Here is a 19,809-nt window from a genome sequence, read left to right on the forward strand (position 1 = left end):
AGGAGGATCACATATCCCAGAAGTAACCTAGGGATTTCTTTTCTCATATAATAAATGCCAAAAGTTATAGCAAGAAAGGCATTTTTTTTTTTAAAGTACACACAAATAATAGATTGGCCTTCTTTGTGATTTTGGTATTACAACCATATACAATTTTAAAATCACAATTTCTATTAAACTTTAGACAGTCATTGAAATTTACATTAGCAAATCTTTTACAGACAGCCCCCAACCTACAATGGTTCAACTTAGGATTTCTCAACTTTACAATGGTATGGAAGAAGTATGTATTTGGTAGCAACTGTAGTTCAAGTATTCATACGACCATTCTGTTTTTCACTTTCAATATAGTATTCAATGTTTCTTGAGCTATTCAACACTTTATTACAAAATAGGCTTTATGTTAGATTATGGTCATGTAAATGTTATGAGTATGTCTAAGGTTGGCTAAGCTATGATGCTTGGTAGGTTAGATGCATTAAATGCATTTGACTTATATTTTCAACTTAAAATGGGTTTATCCGGAGATGACTCCATTGTAAGTTGAGAAGCACATATATTATCCTTCTCTCAACATAAATACATAGCTTATTCCTGAATACTTACGAAAATGGAGAGAAAATATTGGCATGGATTAATCAAATACTTTAATAATCAACTGAATTTTCAGAGTATATGCATCTCTCAATTTTTACAGCAAGTGCTATTTAAGCCTCTATATTTAAAATGCTTGAGTAGGCCAGGTGCAGTGGCTCAAGCCTGTAATCCCAGCATTATGGGAGGCTGAGGCGGGCAAACTGCTTGACCTCAAGGAGTTCGAGACCAGCCTGGGCAATGTAACGAAATGCTGTTTCTACTAAAAATGCAAAAATTAACCCGGGTGTGGTGGTGTGTGTCTGTGGTCCCAGCTACTTGGAAGGCTGAGGTGGGAGGATCGCTTGAGCCTAAGGAGGCAAAGGGTACAGTGAGCAATGATAACACCACTGCACTCCAGCCTGGACGACAGTGAGACCATCTCAAAAAAAAACTTTTTAAATATTTTAAATGCTTGACTAAACTGCTTTAATACTAAGGGAAAACATCAATTATTCCATAACAGAGAAACATGAGATGTCACTACTAAAATATAATTGTCCAGTTAAGTTAAAAAACGTATCATTCCAGCATTCCAAGGAGAAGCAGTTTGTCTACCTAACCTGTGTGATATCCGCAAAACAATGAGGGAAGGGGACAAAGAGGGAATCTAGAGTCCTGGTCATACACAAACTAGTGGCATTTGAAATTGAATTAACACACAGACTCAACCATTATGCATAAACTACACAAGGAAACATTTAAGACAGTTTTTATTAAATACAAAAGCAAAATAAGCTCTAAGAAGTAAGGTAGGGATACTTAAGGGCATCTTCTGTGGACAGCGGGTACAGCACCATTAAGTTAGCTTAGATTTTAACAAACCATGAGCTAACTACATTTTATGTTTCTCTTAGTAGTTTTAGGGTCTGCCTAGTAATCACTCAAGAAATTTTACTTCTCCAGAATATATGAACATGGTAACCAAAGAAATGTAAATATTTAGAAAAAGCACTACACAATAAAATTAGGAGATGCAGTTCTTATGCATGTCACGATGTTCTCTACATCTTCTACAATGTGCATTAACAAAATTAATGCAGGATAAGACCTTCACTCCAACCCAAATATCTTACATGGTTAATACTATTTTCAAAATCAGCAGAACAAGCTGCAGTTACTTTTTTTAGACATTTAGCTTTAGAACTCTGAAGTTCAAAGTAAGTTGTTAAAAGTAAGCTTGTTGACATATTTAGCAATAGAACCACTGTTTTACTTTTGACATCATTCTTAGGCATTCATTCAAAACCATCCTCTAAGCTATACTGGTGGTACCACAGGCTTACTAGCTGCTGGTCATACTGCATCAATGACTGGTTTGAGCAAAGAAGCTTAAGATGATTTTAAGGCTAGCATGATTAATAGTTTCCAAAAATGATGAACATGAGTACTTTTATAAGCAATGCAAGACGAAGTATCAATATTTTTCTTTGCCCTACAGAATGTTTTAGAATATTTTTGCCATCAAAATTTCTGATTTACAATCATACAACTGACTGGGAGATGCACACTTATGGATGTTAAATGACATAAGTAAGTAAACTAGACATATTCTTTTAAATATAGGTCATTATTTGAGTGGGCTTGATACACTGCTAGGATATAACCACACCTAAAGTGAAAACTCACCCCTACAGGGTACAAGTGACACACAGAAGTCATTATTTGCACCACGACAATAATATTCCATGAACTCTCTATTCATAAACACAGAAGGAAAAGAGAGGTGTTGCACAAAGGAAGTACTTTGCTGGTTTCAAAGCACAACTTTATTTCCTTTCTATGTAAATATTTGACATATTTTCAAAATACAATGATTTGGGGAGCAGAGAAGAGCTTTATAAAACCTGTTAGCAGGAGTGATCATCAAGGTGAAAACACTGAACTGGCTTGGAGACATATGCTGTAAACTGCTGTATACTTTGTTTCCATGTGAAGAACCATTATCTGGGTACATGAACTTGACTGGCAAGTCTGTCCATTCATGGTACGATCAATGAGGCTTGGAGACTACTACTAATACTCGATCCATACACAAGTAAAAAGTGGAAGGTCTTGGTCATTTCCTATCACTTCCCTTTCCCATGAAAAATAATTCACATTTCAAACAAATTAGCAGTTTGTCCATAGCCTGGGACCAAACCCTCCCCTACCCTGGAATGGGAAGTGAGGAATATCATTAAGCATTGAGAAAACTGCCAAGTATCATTAATAACATTTAGATGAGTGTTCAAATAGTTTCTACCATATACCTCTTTAGTATTAAACGGCCATATTGCCATGATATAGTAGTATTAGTAAATGCTGAACAGACTACATTTATTATATTAGAGGTTTTAATTCAGGAGAATCTATAGTATCCATAGCAACAAAAAGTTGTTAGTATAGATGTAACCACAGTGTTTCACTAGATACAATAAATTAGACACAAATGGGGAAAACTTTCCGAGAGATAAAAAGCTTTTTCTTTTTTTTTTTTTTTTGAGACAGGGTCTCACTCTATCGCCCAGACTGGAGTGCAGTAGTGTGATCTCAGTTCACTGGAACCTCTGCCTCCCGGGTTCAAGCAATTCTCCTGCCTCAGCCTCCCAAATAGCTGGGACTATAAGCACCTGCCACCATGCCCGGCTAATTTTTTGGAAAGCTTTTAAAGATAAGCACATAATACCAAAAGTAACTGTAATAAAAAAGGAGTACCTAAATGAACAACTGTTGATGCACAGGGAATGTTTAACACAAACTGGATTATAAACCCAAGCTGGCTAACTATGCCTCAGCTGAACCTGCAGGAATAATAAGCTAGGGCCACCTCAAAGAGATTAATGTGGAAAATAAATCTAGAGCAATAAAAAGAGACAGTCCGATATTGTCAGATTCAAATATTTTGTTTCTGCTTTCTCTTGGTAAGCGATCTAATTCATAAAACACTGACATGGTAAAAGTGGGTAGATATTAGGACAGCAGGTACTCAATCTTCTAATCACTTACGTGCCTAATAGCCTACCACAGAGATGGGTGAACTTCACTGTCAATCATCTTTGAGGAATCAGCTGAGGACTACATATCTAATTTGGGAAACTTGAGAAAGTGGTTTCCACAAATGCCAACCAGTAAACTTACTCCTGGAGACTATTCTGGAATAGATTACTAAAAGAATGTTTGTTAACACTTATGAAGGAAAGTAGTGTTTGTTAAGGAGGCAGGTTCATCAATATATTTTAACAGGAATACTCAAGTAGCAGCCCCAGGAAACCCATCAGGATTATAGAAGACTTGGCCAGGTCTCTCATGATCAAAAGTCCTTGTGAACAAGAAAGAAAAATAAATGGATGCTGACGTAATTAGGTTGACTGGAAACTGAATGATTGCTTGTGCTCAAAGTATGACTCTTCAGAGCCCAGCAATTGCTCAACAAATAATTTTTTGCATGAACTGATGAGGAGTCAGATCCCTCTAGGAGTTCACAAGAGTGTAAAATACAAGGTCTTTAAAGATTTCCTTGTTAGGGAACGGTTTGAGTCTCCTCACTCTTCCGGTTCTACATCTCCTCCTCAACATACTCACCCCCATTAACAAGAACAGTTAACAGCTACTCTCTCTCTCTCCCAACCATGGGAAAGCACTGAAATAAGGCATTTTTTTCACTAGTAGAAAATAAAACAGCATCTAATCCAACAAGTTATTAGAGTAAGATTTCCACAAACACATCCATAAACTCCCTTGATCGTTATGTGAAATTTCCATATACTGGTTCTCTTTCTTTCGATCCTCTTCTCAAGAAACTTCTGAACCACTTATACTATTTTCAACTGCCTTAACTTCCTCATCCCAAATAAAGCACAAGATTTATTTATGCTTATGAAAACATGCAAGTCATAATTTGCCTGCCTTACAAGCAGCAGCAAAAACTCAAATTTACAAGCCATTTTACCTTAAAACCGACTGTTCCAAAAAGGAACAATAAAAGTAAAATATTTTAAGTGCCACCATAATTTTTCTTAATTGGTAAGAGAAATGATGATGCTATGCCATCCACATTTATGAATCTTGTCAAATGACAAAAGAGGTTAATGGGCTCGGCATTTAAATATTGTCTCCACTTTTTAAAAAATGACAGCTTATTATGAATTAAGCAAGTTTAAGAAATACTATTTGTAATCTCAAACAATGCACTGAAAGTGAGTCTTAATTTCAGTTTTATTGTATTGCACTAAAGGAACAGCAGGATGGTTATACAATTTTCTCTCTCATTCAGTTTTGAAAATCTAAAGTACCTGCAAATTCTTAAGAATACCTTTACCACCAGATTAGAACAGTAAGCATAATAACCAATTTCTTAATAAGTAATGTCTTACAAATAAAAACACATTTAAAATAGCTTTAAATGCATTCTTCACAAGTAATTCAGCATATATATTTTATATCATGTTTACTTATGCTTAAGAATTAAAGCAAGTATATTTATTACTCTGATGGAAATATGGGAAATCTCTCATTCATGCAATATACAGGGATAGTATCAAGTCGAAGGGAAAAATCCCGCTTTTTATTTTTGTAAATGTATCCATATATAATCATCTACATGACAGATGAGAAAACCCAAGAAGTTTCCCACTAGTCAGATATACATTTTCAGTTCATCAGAAGCACCTGATATCTACAACTAATTTATAATTAGATACTGTTTCAATGAAACCAAAATGAGCCCTACAAGTTCCTATAAACAAAAACTTCCAATGTACTAGGACAGTCAGTAATTAATGCATCATTCAGAGGATTATGGCTGTTCCTTAAGAAGTGCAAGTTCAAACCTGTCAATACCAGAGGTAATCATTTTATATTAATTTATATGTAATTCCATTTAAATTCTTTATCCGAGTATAACATATGAAAACAGTCTTTCCACAAGCAAAAAATGTGGAAACATTTAAAAAATAAGGAGTCATTTTTAAAGTAACTGATCATATTCCACAGGCTACTCTTGGAAACAGGATCTTGCTGGATAGAATCCCTTCATGTGGTGGCTTTTTGCATGCACTTAACTGGACCAATTCTTCTGTGTGTTGTTCTAAGAGCTCACCAAAACATAGATCATGCTGAAAAGAAGAAAAAAAGCTGTTAATTTTAATATTCCTAATTATAAAAAAACGCAGAGCATGAGAAAATATGCTTTCTATAGCAAACTAGTATCACAGAAAATGAAGACTAATGACAAGTTCACAGTGATTTTCATTTGCATTTATGGACTTTTGCCTAACAAAGGACTTGGCTCAGTGCATGTGCTGTAGTTGTCCCCTACTTCCTTTCCAATTTTAGCAAGTAGAACAGCACAGCTGAAAGCTTAATGGGGGATCAGAGCTTAGAGAAGCTATCCAAACATCACACTGCTCTGGAGTCGCGTCTAATAATAGGAGTGAGCATCTCTGCAGGACTCCCTTCACACCAGGCCCTGTTAGGTCTTTTATCCATATTACTTTGCTTAATCCTCCATGCAATCCTAGAAGGCAGGTACCACATGTAACCCCATTATATAGAAGGGAATGATCAATCAAGGATCTTTCCCATTAGACAAAGGCTCTAAGCAATAGAGCTTAGAGTTTAACTTTTAGGAAGCTGTTAAAAAAGGAAAGGGGGCAGGAAACAGCAAAATAAAAGGCAGTAACCATTTGATTTAGGCTTATGAACTGCCAAGGGCCATTCTACATAGAATGATATGGGAAAGGTACAGGGGCATGGTTCAAAAAGCATGAATCTCTAAACAGAAATACAAAGCAAGAGTTGAACAAACTTGATAGACAACTTTAAAACAGAACAAATGTCCTGGTGCTACCATATCCTGGTGAACATTCTCCCACAACTGCACATCTCCAACTTTTTAATTTATTCAATCATTAATTTCTTTCATTCAACAAATACATTTGACATGCCTATTAATATGCCGGCCCTGTTCCAGACATTTACTATGGAAACTTACAAAATGAAAATTAACAGGAAATTAAAAAGACACATGGAATTTCACTTTTCAGAGCATTTCTTTGTTTCGTAGATGAGTAATATCTGCATATGCTCTAAAGGATACTCATTTTCACAGTAATAGCCTCTAAAAGCATAAAAATAGCTTTTTCCTAAATTTCAGTCTAACCATTCATCCTTTTCTATGATGGGAACTTATGTATAAAGAGAAATATGAATATGAATAAAAGCCTAGCCTAGCAAGTTTTTAAGTCATGAAAAAGAGAGGGAATGGAAGCTGCTGTTTTTTTAAAGTTTACAGATTTTTTTGAAATATTTTGAATTCAGGGAGAAAGCCCTCTCTAGTTGAATATATATCAATAAAAATGAGAAGGTATTTTCTAGAATATGTAAATAATGTGTAAAAGTATATTCATATAGCTTAAAGAAATCTGTAATTCCACACTTAACAGTGTCCTTTTCTAGTTTCAATAAGCAGTCATTTCACCGCACCTACAACACACCTATAGGCAGTGATTCTCAACCAGGGCAATTTTGCCTCTCAGGACATCTGGCAATGTCGAGAGACATTTTTAGCTGTCATGAGGAGGGCAGAAGGGTGCTAATGGCATCAGTGGGTAAAGGCCAGGGATGCTGCTAAACAACCTATGATATACAGGACAGCTTCCCACGGAAATTCCCACACAGCCCAGAATTGTCAACAGTGCCGAAGTTGAGAAACCCTAACCTAAAGAAACAATGATGAGTCCATGAGAGTATAAAAGGAAAAAAATCAGGCCAGGCGCAGTGGCTTATGCCTGTAATCCCAGTACTTTTGGAGGCCAAGGCAGACAGATCACCTGAGGTTGGGAGTTCAAGATCAGCCTGGCCAACATGGTGAAACCCCATCTCTACTAAAAATACAAAAATTAGCCAGGTGTGGTGGTACATGCCTGTAGTCCCAGCTACTCTGGAGGCTGAGGCAGGAGAATCACTTGAACCTAGGGGGCAGAGGTTTCAGTGAGCTAAGATCGTGCCCCTGCACTCCGGCCTGGGTGACAGAGTGAGACTCTATCTCAAAAGAGAAAAGAACAAAAAGGAAAAAACTCAGAAAATGCACCACCCTGTAAGGTAGAACTACTACTTTCATTCATCCAACTCACATCAAGCAAATCAGAAAATAAAGGGCAGAGCACACCACTTATGACGAATGATAAGGACAAAAAGAAACACAATCTCTGGAGAGATACTGAAGACAAGCAGAAAATTCTACAAACTCACACATCCCTATCCTTCAATGCCATCACTCTTCCATGCACAATGAGGACCATCCTCTACCGACTGAATGTGTCTGAAAACTTACGAAGCAGCATCCCTGACCAAACCTTCTGCCTCTGATGGCAAGCTGGCTTACTGCCTTGACAAGCACCAGTGTGGGCCACATTCAATGTGTTTGAATTTGCTGGTGTACACCATGCACACTTAAGACACTAAGTTATTCTTCGAATGGATTTTAAGGTGTTCAAACCATAATGCCTGCGAACTTTTAAAACAGCAAAGTAAAATCGTATTTCATTTTACCTTTTAAACTTACCCGTATAGGTAGTAAAAAAATGCTAGAAGATAAAAAGCTAATTTACACCATCCTTCCTTCTGACAATATGCTAGAATATCTGCATTCATGATGGTTGTAGGATCATAGAGTCCTGGTCCACTCATCACTGGTCTACTCATATACCTGGAATAAACACAGTCTATTAGGCATTCAGAAAGGGCAGCAAACATTCAGATGAGACAGAGGGTCCTTCTTCTGAAACATCTGTTACTAGAGGTGGTCCATACAAGGAAGCATTATTTTACTTATGGGCAAAATGCTTTCCTTTTATCATCTTAATTTTAAAAGTAGAGCCCTTAAATGAGCAGAATGAGACGGCTAAACAGGTTTCATCTAGTCTCTGCCTTTTGAGAAATCCAAGAAAAACAGAACTGTAAAAATAGATGTTTTGTTTTTACTTATCTTGACATAATTTTAGACTTACAGAAAAGATGTAAGAACCTTTCACCCAGATATTCCAAATGTCCATTTTTACTACATTTGCTTTAACCTTCTGTTTCTCATTCTGAGTACTTTTTTTTTTTTTGAGACAGGGTCTTACCCTGTCACCCAGGCTGGAATACAGTGGCACAATCTCAGCTCACCACAACCTCAGGCTCCTGGGCTCAAACAATCCTTCTGCCTCGGCCTCCCAAGTAGTGGGGACTACAGGCACATGCCACCATGCCTGGCTAAGTTTTCTGTATTTTTGGTAGAGGGGGGGTTTCGCCATGTTGCTCTGTCTGTTCTCCAACTACTGGGCTCAAGTGATCCACCTGCCTCAGCCTCTCAAAGTGCTGGGATTACAGGCATGACCCATTGCACCTGGCCTTCGGTACTTTTTTTTTTTTGAAATGGAGTCTCACTCTGTCACCCAGGCTGGAGTGCAGTGGCACGATCTCAGCTCACTGCAACCTCTGCCTCCAGGATTCAAGCGATTCTCTGCCTCAGCCTCCAGAGTAGCTAGGATTACAGGCACCCGCCACCACACCCAGCTAATTCTTATATTTTTAGTAGAGACGGGGGTTTCACCATCTTGACCAGGCTGGTCTTGAACTCCTGACCTTGTGATCCGCCCACCTCGGCCTCCCAAAGTGCTGGGATTACAGACATGAGCTACCACACCCGGCCAAGTACCTTGTTTTCTGAATCATTTCAGAGGCCACTATAGACATGATACCACTTTACTCCTAAATATTTATTCAGTATATATCTCCTAAAATCAAGGGCAATAAGGTTTTGACATCCCTATTTAAAACAAAAACTTCGAACTCTATATACGGCAGATTTAACTATGGAAGTTATAAAATGTGATTATCTTTTACAAATAACCAAATTTATTTAGTTATCAACACAAAGAAATTAGACACACATTGTACATTTTGACTTATCTGAAGTTCAAGGACAAGCAAAGCTAATCTAGTTGATAGAGGTCAGTGGCCTTGGGAAGTGTGGAGGGTAACTCACTGGGATGGGGCACAAGTGAATGCTCTAGAGGCTACAACTGTTGTGTATCTTGATCTGGGCGGTGGTTTAACAGGTGTGTATATATGTGTAGAAATTCATTGAACTATATACTTCAGACTTGTGCGCAACACCTTAAGTTATACCTCACTTTTTAAAAAAAATCCATTAAAAATAAAGTAAGCGTGGCTGGGCGCAGTGACTCACACCTGTAATTCCAGCATTTTGGGAGGCCAAGGCAGGCGGATCATGAGGTCAGGAGTTTGAGACCAGGCTGACCAACACAGTGAAACCCCGTCTCTACGAAAAATACAAGAATTAGCCAGGTGGGGTGGCGCACGCCTATAATCCCAGCCACTCAGTGCCCCGAGGCAGGAGAATCACTTGAACCCAGGAGGCGAGGTTGCAGTGAGCCAAGAACACGCCACTACTCCAGCTTGGGCAACAGAGCGAAACTCCGTCTCAAAAAACAAATAAATGAAGTTATGTAAGAGATATTAAAACAGTTTTTGTTCATCTACTCAATTATTTAAAAAATAAATGTCAACTAATCTTCAATTTTTTTTTCTTTTTTTTTTGAGACAGAGTCTCACTCTGTCACCAGGCTGGAGTGCAGTGGCGCGATCTTGGCTCACTGCAACCTCCAACTCCCTAGTTCAAGTGATTCTCCTGCCTCAGCCTCTCGAGGAACTGAGATTACAGGCATGCACCACCACGCCCACCTAATTTTTGTATTTTTAGTAGAGACAGGGCTTCACCATGTTGGCCAGGATGATCTCGATCTTCTGACCTCGTGATCCGCCCGCCTCGGCCTCCCAAAGTGCTGGGATTACAGGCGTGAGCCACAGTGCCCAGTTAAATCTTCAATTTTTATGTAGGTGACTAGCATGTAAGATAACCATATCAACCACAGTATATTTAAGTTTTAATTTAAAAAAATATTAAAAGTATATCTAAATATTACCTCCAAATATGATATGCCAAGAGGGGCATATTGAGACCCAGTGTAAGCCACTCTGCTGCACAAAGAAACATGACACAGAAGAAAGCATGGATGAGGTACTCTGGGAGTACAAGCTGGAAGGAAAACACAAGCCAGTTATCAAAATGCCTTGTCATTAAGTCAACTGCTAATCTGGAAAGCAGGTGGCAACCAAGTTTCCATAATGAAAAATCACTATTTTCTTGGACTCCAAAATTAAAGATGCTACTGAGTTTTATTTCCATGTTTAATTTTTTACCAAAAGTAGGATTACAAGCAAACTGACCAGAGCATATAGCTTGCACTAACACAGTAAGATATATGACTTAAAATTTAAAGCTCAAATTCTTAAGAGTAATAGATCAAATTACACAAAGTTACTAACCAGATTGTTAAACAATTTGCCAGTCAACTAGAATACTTTTTCTTTCCACCATTTAACAATGACAGAAGCACAAAAATGAGATATCTGATCACATGCAACATATTAAAAATTTCACAGAAACAAAACTCCCCTTTAGAATTTTACACATTAGTGTTTTTAAGAAACCAGAAATGCTACATACACAATATTTAGCAAACCACATCACATTCCCACAGAAGTCATTTTTTATGGAAAGCCAATCAGCCAATAATCTCAGCACAGTGGGGGGAAGAACACTAATGTGCACAAATGTCAAAGATTTGCTTTCTGCAATGTAGGAGGGAAAAGACTGAGTTCTTAACCATGAAATTAGGATTTTCCAGGTTCCCAAGTTCTCATTCTTAGATGGCCTTTCCGTTTCTTTACGCCTGCTTGCCAACAAAATGCTACAGACATAACAGAAGACCAGTAGAAGCTCAGAACCCAAAAACAAAATAAGTAGGTAGTAGGCAATATTAAGTGAAGAAAAATTAATTCATGTAACATGGTTTTTATAAAATGAACAGGAGTTAATGCTTTATTTTACATTATCTTTCTCATCCTACAGATTTCAGCCTGATGACTCTGTTAAATAAAAATACCAAAACCTCTCATTGCAAGTTTCAGCCAAGGAGTTTCCTATTAAGTCACAGCTACAAAGTCAGTTTCTCAAATGTTTACTTCATACCAAATGGAAATCATATGAATACTTATTATCATCAGATCACTCCTGAGGGGAAACTATGGCTGTAAATAAAATATAATCATACTACATACTAAAGCCTGTTTTCTCATGCTCCCAAACTACTCTTTGCAATTTAAAGCTGTAGAGGGGACTTTTTAATGAATAGTATTTTAAATGAAATCTAGGTAAACAATTGATCTACACTACTAACCAAATATTTTCTACAACTTAAGCAATATAATAACAAAAGATAAACCGTGCATATGTATACAAACTTGTAACTAACATTTAAGCTGGCATCTATTTAAGATCAAAGTTCTCTAAACAAGAAAATGGTCATAGGACTCTGAAACTCAATGACTATAAACAGAACCAACCAAGAAAAATATACATTTTAAGAGTTCCACTAGAGTTGCTTTTATAACAGTAACTTAAATTACAGAAGTGTCTTTAAAATATAACAAGCCTATTTCAGCCCTATAAAGCCAATTGATACCTAACAAACAAGGTTTCATCCTACACTTACAGACTGAAATATGGAAAGAATAATTTTGAAAGCATGACCACCCCACCCTGCTCTTAATATACTTTAACAAAAGTGTTAATAAAGATAATCTACAACTCTACCAGTTCTAATATGAAACAACTGTCATTCCCTCCCTTCTCCTCAAAAGGAGTCCAGAAACATTTACTACGAATCTCTATTTAAAAACCAACCCTCTCCGAGCATTCTTTAATAACGAAATTTCCCCATAAGTGACACAAACATTATTCCCCTTAGGAACCAAGGTTCAAATAGAAACTAGTATCCAGAAAAAATACCTCATGCAAATATGGCTGAAATGATAGTATTTAAACATGCAAAACATAATATTCTCTTGTTAAAGATCACAATTTAAAAAATAGCGGTATTTGTCTTCCCCCATACTTTGGCAGAACTGTCAAAACAAATTTAAATAGGGAAAACTGTCAGATGCACTGCTATTCAGCCAATTATCGGCACCCTATCCAAAACGCAACCTGTGCTGCTATAAAAACGTCCTTCAACCTACTGCAGCATTAGGATGTCCCAAGCACACGTCTTTTCTCAGTGAGAATATCCTTCCATTAAGGAAAGCCAGAAATCACACATTACATGTTAAAATGAAACCAGTCCTTCTTAAATTTACAATACATTAGGGAAATATAAGAGTTCGAGCTTCAAAAATTAGGCTGTCTTGAGTTCAAATTCTGACTCTATCTTAGCTGTATGACCTTCAGCAAAGTGCTTTAACCAGGCAAAGCTTCAGTTTACTCTCCTATTCATAAGAAAACAATATACCTACCTCAGGATTCTCATGAGAATTAAATGAAAAAATTTAGGCAAAATGTTTAGCACAGAGCCTAGCACACAGGTAAATCCTCATCTGATTTCAGATATTTTTACCTTCATTATCATTTGGTTATTTGAAAAGTGATGAAAAGACAAACAGCATAGAATACTATTAATAAACAGCTATCAAAAGGGGAAATTTCAGTTTCTTCATTTTTTGGTAACAACTTCAACTACTTAGGTTAAGATGTTTTACAATTAACACTACTTTCCAACAGAAGGTAAATTCATCTCATGTCTTGTTTCATAAGAGCAAAGAAACAACTAATAAGTTAATACTTTTAATTGAACCTACATCAACTCTTACTGTAACAGTTCCAACTAGAAATCTCTTCCACCATCCATGTTTATCTGGGAAACAATAATAAAGTAGCAAACTAATTTTGTAGATGCTTTTCCAAATAAAATCCCTCTGGCACACTAGTGCTAGTACACTAGTATGCTAGACAACTAAAATCTACACAAACTCTCCCCTTCATTAAGTAATTTTTAAAGCTGAATTACTGTAGTTTATTTCTTGAAGACATACCCACTGCTTTCTTATAAACAACATTTCAATTCCTGACCAATCAGGCAAAATCAAATACATGGGCTAAAGGAGAATCTTCCTAAATGCAGTCAAAAATATAAAAAACAAGCTGGGTACCCTGGTGTACGCCTATAATTCCAGCCACCCAGCAGGTTGACACAGGAGGATCATTTGACCCAGGAGTTTGATACGAGCCTAGGCAATATAGCGAGACCTCCACCTCAAAACTTAAAAATACATACATACATGTTTTTTCAAAACCCCTAAGCACAATGGAGCCACATTACCACTAAATTCATCATGGCTCAGAACTTAGTATAATTCAGGCCTGTTTTAGAAATATAAAGCAGATACACACTAGAAATAACTACATAGACATTTGTATACAAATTGTTATCTACAAAATTATGGGACCCTAAGTCCAAAGAATGGCATTACTGCAAGATCCCAGAGCACCCAGAACAGAACTATCCACCTAACAGGCTCTGAATAAACATCAGCTGAAAGAATGACTCATGTATTCCAGAATATACACACCAAAGATAAAACTAAAGATATGGCAGATAAGTCCATACTAAAGATTTCACTCACATACTACCTCAAAATAAGTCACAGCTTGAGAATAATCTCACCATCTGCTGGTCATTTTATGTTAACCAACTTTCAAGTACTACACCAACTAATTTCATAGAGAAGTGCCTATGGCTATAACATAAAAAAATGCATACGCATTTAACAGCTTTCCCTACTTGACTGGGCCAGCAAGCATATATTTGCATAAAATATGACATTTCATGAAATCATAAACCTCAACAGGCGTATGAACGAGCACACTGAACAAAACGTTACAAATACAAATGCCTAACCCTCCCCATGAAATGAATAGAGCGTTAAAACATTAAACTAAAAAGCAGTACACACCTTTAATGCAATTTTGACTCTTTTAATCTTTTTGACCTTTTCAACTGTCTTTGGCCGACAATGTAAAAAGCAGATTGGAAGAATGTTAGTATGACAGCTGACAAGATCACCAGCAGATTAATAATAGTCAGAATAGTCAAGCACGACAGGAAAAAGAAGATTTTTAAAATTCTACCCACTTCAAAAAGTATAAATACATCATGCTACCGAGAATATTGGCCATTTTCAAATTACATCAAGTTAAAAACAAATATACTTTTAAAATCTAAAGATAAATCCTATATTATAACTTACGGGATTCAGGGTATTACACTGGTCTATAGGATTCTTGTAATCAGTCTTCAGCTCATCAAATGCTATAATCTAAAACAAAATTAAAACAGTTAGGACCACTCACTTTAATAAAAAGCAGAAGCAAACCTGCCCTATCTTCAAATAATTATTAAAGTTAATAAAACAAGAACAAAAGTACACCAACATCACAAGTACCGATGTACAGCAAACTCATATATGACAAAAAGAAGAGCCAGAATCCGACTTAAAGAAGTAAAAACACTCTTATGTCAGTATCACTAAAATGATCTGGTATCACTGGAATAAATATCTTCAATTTCCAACATCTTCAATGCCTCTGCTCAAGCTATTTTAACTTATCTCTGCTTGATATAATCTTCCAAGTAGAAAAATCATTTCAACTATTTATCCAAATACCTCTTTATTCAAAAAAAAAAAAAAACCCCAAAAAAAAACCTTCCTATGCCAACTGCTTTCTGTAGGTTTTTCTAACTCCTTTGGGCAAAAGAATTGCATCCTTGTCTACATCTCCACATAGCACAGGACTCTATAATGCCATCGATATGGCTTTTCTCATACTGGAGTGTGGTATTTAAATACAGGTCTGTCTGCCCTCTACACTCTCAGGGAGAAGGACCATTTTTATTTCTTTGTGCATGCTCCTCCTCCCTTGGCACAGTGCTCAGTGGGACACTAGAGATGGACTCAAACTCTTCAATTTGTTCCCATTTGTGCCCAAACACATAGGTTTCTAAGGATGTTTTTGTCCACACTCTGGGGGAATGTGACTTCAACCTCAAGGGTCACTAGAATGTACGTTAAGAGTCAAAATAGGGACTATGCACCACTTTGTGGCATCAATTCAGGTGTCAAAGAAAGACAAAGGGAGCAAGTTGATAGGGGAGTCATTATAGTTGCTAACACTGCTCATCCCAGGGACACACAACCTAAGCTACCCTTCCCCTAATGAGTTAGGAATAGTATCTTTATTTGTGAAATGGTGTTGATCAATATTATCAGTAATCAGTAAAGTTACACATTTCCATCTTTTAACATGACTGCTTATTTCCCTATTAAAATTCTTCATTTCATAAAAAGATTAAGTTTTCTTTTAATTTCTAGAGTTTTATAAAATTCACCAACCTGCCCTAATAAAAACTCCAACCAAAGAGCAATAGAAGGAAAATAATAAAACATTAAAATGTAATATCTGAAAGAACCAAGACTGTTGTATTTACTATTATGTCCCATGGCCTAAAATATAAAATAGTCCCTGGCACACATTAAGTGCTCAATAAGTATTTATTACATGGAAGGAGGGGGGTGAAAAATAGCACTAGGGATTAAAAACGTGCAGAACTCACCAGGAGGGATTTTCCTTGGCTAATGACACCTAACACAAATGTTAACAATATAAATATGTAATTAGAAAATACTAATTTCTGATTACTTATGGACATTATTAGTCAGCTACCTGACATCAGCCACAGTATATCCCCAACGCATTTTAGTAATCAAGTTCAAGACAAGGATCATAATCGTAAGTACTTGTCTATAACAAGATCTAACTTAATAGAATACAAAACACATCTTTAATATTGACATTTAATTGGACATTTTCTTCAGGTAACTTTAAGGGATTTTTTTTTTTTTTTGAGACAGGGTCTCACTCTGTCATCCAGGGTGGAGTGCAATGGCACAACCTCAGCTCACTGCAACCTCTGCCTCCTTGGCTCAAGTGATTCTCCTGCCTCAGCCTCCGGAGAAGCTGGGACTACAGGTGTATGCCACCATGCCTGGTTAATTTTTGTATTTCTTGCAGAGATAGGATTTTACCATGTTGCTCAGGCTGTTCTCAAACTCCTGAGCTCAGGTGATCCACCTGCCTTGGCCTCCCAAAGTGCTGAGATTACAGACATGAGCCACTGTGCTCGGTCACAAGGGATCTTTTAAGTATGTTGTTGAATGGGCTTCTGTTTGAGTGCTATAGGCTAGGGTTTGAGAACTTCTTCTGAGCAGATTCCTAAACTAATGGTTTTCGAATATTTTTGCAGCTATGTGGCTGAGCAAAACACTCACAAAATTTCCCACAGAAGTATAACAACAATAAAACAGGTAAGTCCTTAAAGATGCCAAGTACACAATTCAGGCTACCTTCCAATTTGATGCACATCTTTAAAGAATGACTTCTGCACTTTCAATTTTTCAAACAATCTATGTTCCCAACTGTATTCTCCACAGAGCATCAATGATATGAATTAGGACTAAATTGACAAATATAATCATCAGCATAAAAAACATTTTCTAATACAATGATTAATGTAAATAAGATTTTGGGAATGTAATTTTAAAACTGTAAAATGAATCTTCTGAAAGGTACATCAACTACCTGCTACAGTTCGGTTTTTAACTCCTCCAAATCTCAGGTTGAAATCTGATCCCCAATGTTGGAGGCGGGATCTAATGGGAGGTGTTTGGGTCAAGGGGGCAGATCCCTCACGAATGGCTTGGTGTCATCTTGGAGGAAATAAGTAAGTTCTCCTGCTATTAGTACCCAAGATAACTAGTTGTTAAACAGCACCTGGCATCTCCCCCTCTTTTTCCTTTGCTTCCTCTCACTGTGGGATCTCTACACACTGCTCCTGGCCCATGAGTGGAAGCAGCCTGTGGCTTTCACCAGATGCCAGCAGAATCCTGAAGCAAATAAACTCCTTTTCTTTGTAAATTACTCAGCCTCCCATATTCCTTTATAGCAACACAAATGGACTAGGATACTACCTAAGAAAATAAACATAAGGTTTTATGGGTAATAGAAAAATTAAAACTATCTATTTAGAATTATTTTCAAGAGGATTCTAATTCTCTGAACGAAGAAATCCTTAAGCATAAAAGCTCTCCACAAATTCATGGTATACATTTTTTTTAATTTCTATAACACGACTTAAAATTATCTACTTTGCCCAGACAAGCATTCGTTTCAAAGCTGAAATTAAATTGCCCATTTTTTGAAAGTGCAGTTCAGGTTTTCCTTAAGCCAAACACAACCTGGCTCAAAACCTAAATATGTGAAAAAGGCTACCCCATAGCTCTAAGAATCCCTCATCCCAGAAAAAAGGAACACTCATGAAGCAGAGAGTGACTTAAAGCTACGTCTACAGATGAAACGGAACCACACATTTTCATCAGAGGCTTACTAAGGCTGAGCTAGTCTGTATCCCAAATTATTTTACGTATTGTTCTTCCACCAAAGCAGAGCTGAAGATGCTCTTCAAATTACTGGTTCCTACGGACAAGTATTCTGAGTTAGCAGTTATTTCTGACACAGTTAATAGCCTACATAAGTATTCCTGATTACAATAAGCAGTCAGGTCCTAAAATAATTACAATCACACTGCTTAGCAAAAAGAAATGGATTTGTGATATCCTTCCACTCTGGAGACCTTTTTGCACAAGACGCTATTGCTATTTAATCATTCTGCCCCTCCTTATGTTTCATAGAAATCTTTGTTATGGACATGATGAAACCTGACTTAAAATCTGTATCACAGTGAACATGCTCATTCAAATTAAAAGCAATATTCAAGAAGGTACTGGAATATGGGCAAACAGAAGCAAGTATGAGATAAATTTTTAATGAATGTTGATTCCCAGAGGGCTCCCAATGCTTTCGATTTTGTGCTCGAGCAACAGAAATTCTTAAAAATCTCTGTAGAACTATGTCACAGGGAACTTACTACTTTTTCCTTATAGGAACCAGTAAGACTGTGCTTCCATCCTGCAATAGTGATGATATGTGTAACAGAAATAAATACTGCCCTAGAAAAGCTTAAGGTTTCTGAGCATCTCAAAATCAAATGAAAACTCCCTCTACTAAATCAAGCAATCCTGACTATAGGGGTGGCTTGGAAGGCTGCGGGTTGAAACTCCAGCGGTCAAAGTATGATTTGAGGGGGAAACGCTAACATGTAATCAACAAAGTAATCAATCCAACTTGCATCAAAGTTCACCAGGAAACAATAATCTGGAAAAAGAAAAACAAGGGATTTTATTTCAAGCGCACCCAACAAATGCTGAAAAGTAGAGTTGAAAATTCACCCTAAGTAGGTTACATTTTGGGCAAAGTCCTGTGGAAACCCTAAAAGAAAGGCAGTCGGTATTAATAAAAATTGTGAAAACTTCATTCACACTACGCCCGTACCACCTCCCCAGTGGCATCCTCCCTGAGGATGCAGGGCCGCGGGCCGGCCGAGGTCGGTGCGAGCGCGGCACCGCAAGGGCCCGCCTGGACCGCGACCGCCCCACCCAGCCAGGGAGGAGTAGCGGTGCGCGCGGCCTGCGCCGAGACACCGCGGGCGCATCCACCGGGGGGCCGCGCGCCACGGCTCCTCCAGTACCCGCGGCTTCCAGACCGCGGACGGAGGGCGCGCAGACCCCTCGCCGCGCTGTCCGCACCGCCCCGGCCGCATCCCCAGCGCGCAGACCCCCGGTGCCGTGGCGGCCCCAACCGCGGGCCTGGGGCGAAAAGAGGCTGCGCCGCCGCCTCGCCCTCCTTCCCCTAGCCCCGGCTACTCACGTGCCAAATGGCGAAGAAGATGAGGGCGGCGGTGAGCAGCAGCGCCAGCATGTAGCAGAAGGCCGCGAACGTGAACGCCATGGCCGGGGAGTAGGAGCGAGGAGCGGCGCCGGTGCCAGCTGAGAAAGGCGGCGCAGGGCCCTCTGGGTAAAACCATTCACTTCCCCCGGCCGCAGCCACGACCGCCACCTCCGCCGCCGCCGCCGCCGCCGCGGCGCCCGCCCTCCCAGCGCGCCTGCGCACCAGCCCAGCCACGCTGGCGCCCTCTGATGACCGGAGCCTGTGTTGCACTGACATTGTCCACACAAGTTGATTGATTTATTTTTCCTTCCTTCTCGCGTTTATTCTTTCAACAAATATTTATTGAATGAGTGCCTAATTTGTTCCAGGCACCGCGCTTCTTGCTT

General features: G+C 38.2%; 1 protein-coding gene across 1 annotated transcript; it reads right to left on the reverse strand.

Annotated features, from left to right (window-relative positions):
• Nucleotides 1-4,812: 4,812 nt before the first annotated feature.
• On the reverse strand, nt 4,813-19,577 carry CNIH1 (cornichon family member 1). The gene is made up of 5 exons (XM_012451020.2): nt 19,403-19,577; nt 14,830-14,898; nt 10,608-10,720; nt 8,180-8,323; nt 4,813-5,729 (listed from the first exon to the last, which is right to left on the reverse strand). Exons 1-5 carry the CDS (start codon nt 19,481-19,483, stop codon nt 5,702-5,704), a joined length of 435 nt encoding a protein of 144 aa, XP_012306443.1. The 5' UTR covers nt 19,484-19,577; the 3' UTR covers nt 4,813-5,701.
• Between the last annotated feature and the right edge of the window lie 232 nt (nt 19,578-19,809).

Source organism: Aotus nancymaae, unplaced genomic scaffold (assembly GCF_030222135.1).
Source record: "Aotus nancymaae isolate 86718 unplaced genomic scaffold, 86718_ANA_hifiasm-v0.15.2.pri h1tg000062l, whole genome shotgun sequence".
NCBI classification, from domain to species: Eukaryota; Metazoa; Chordata; class Mammalia; order Primates; family Aotidae; genus Aotus; species Aotus nancymaae.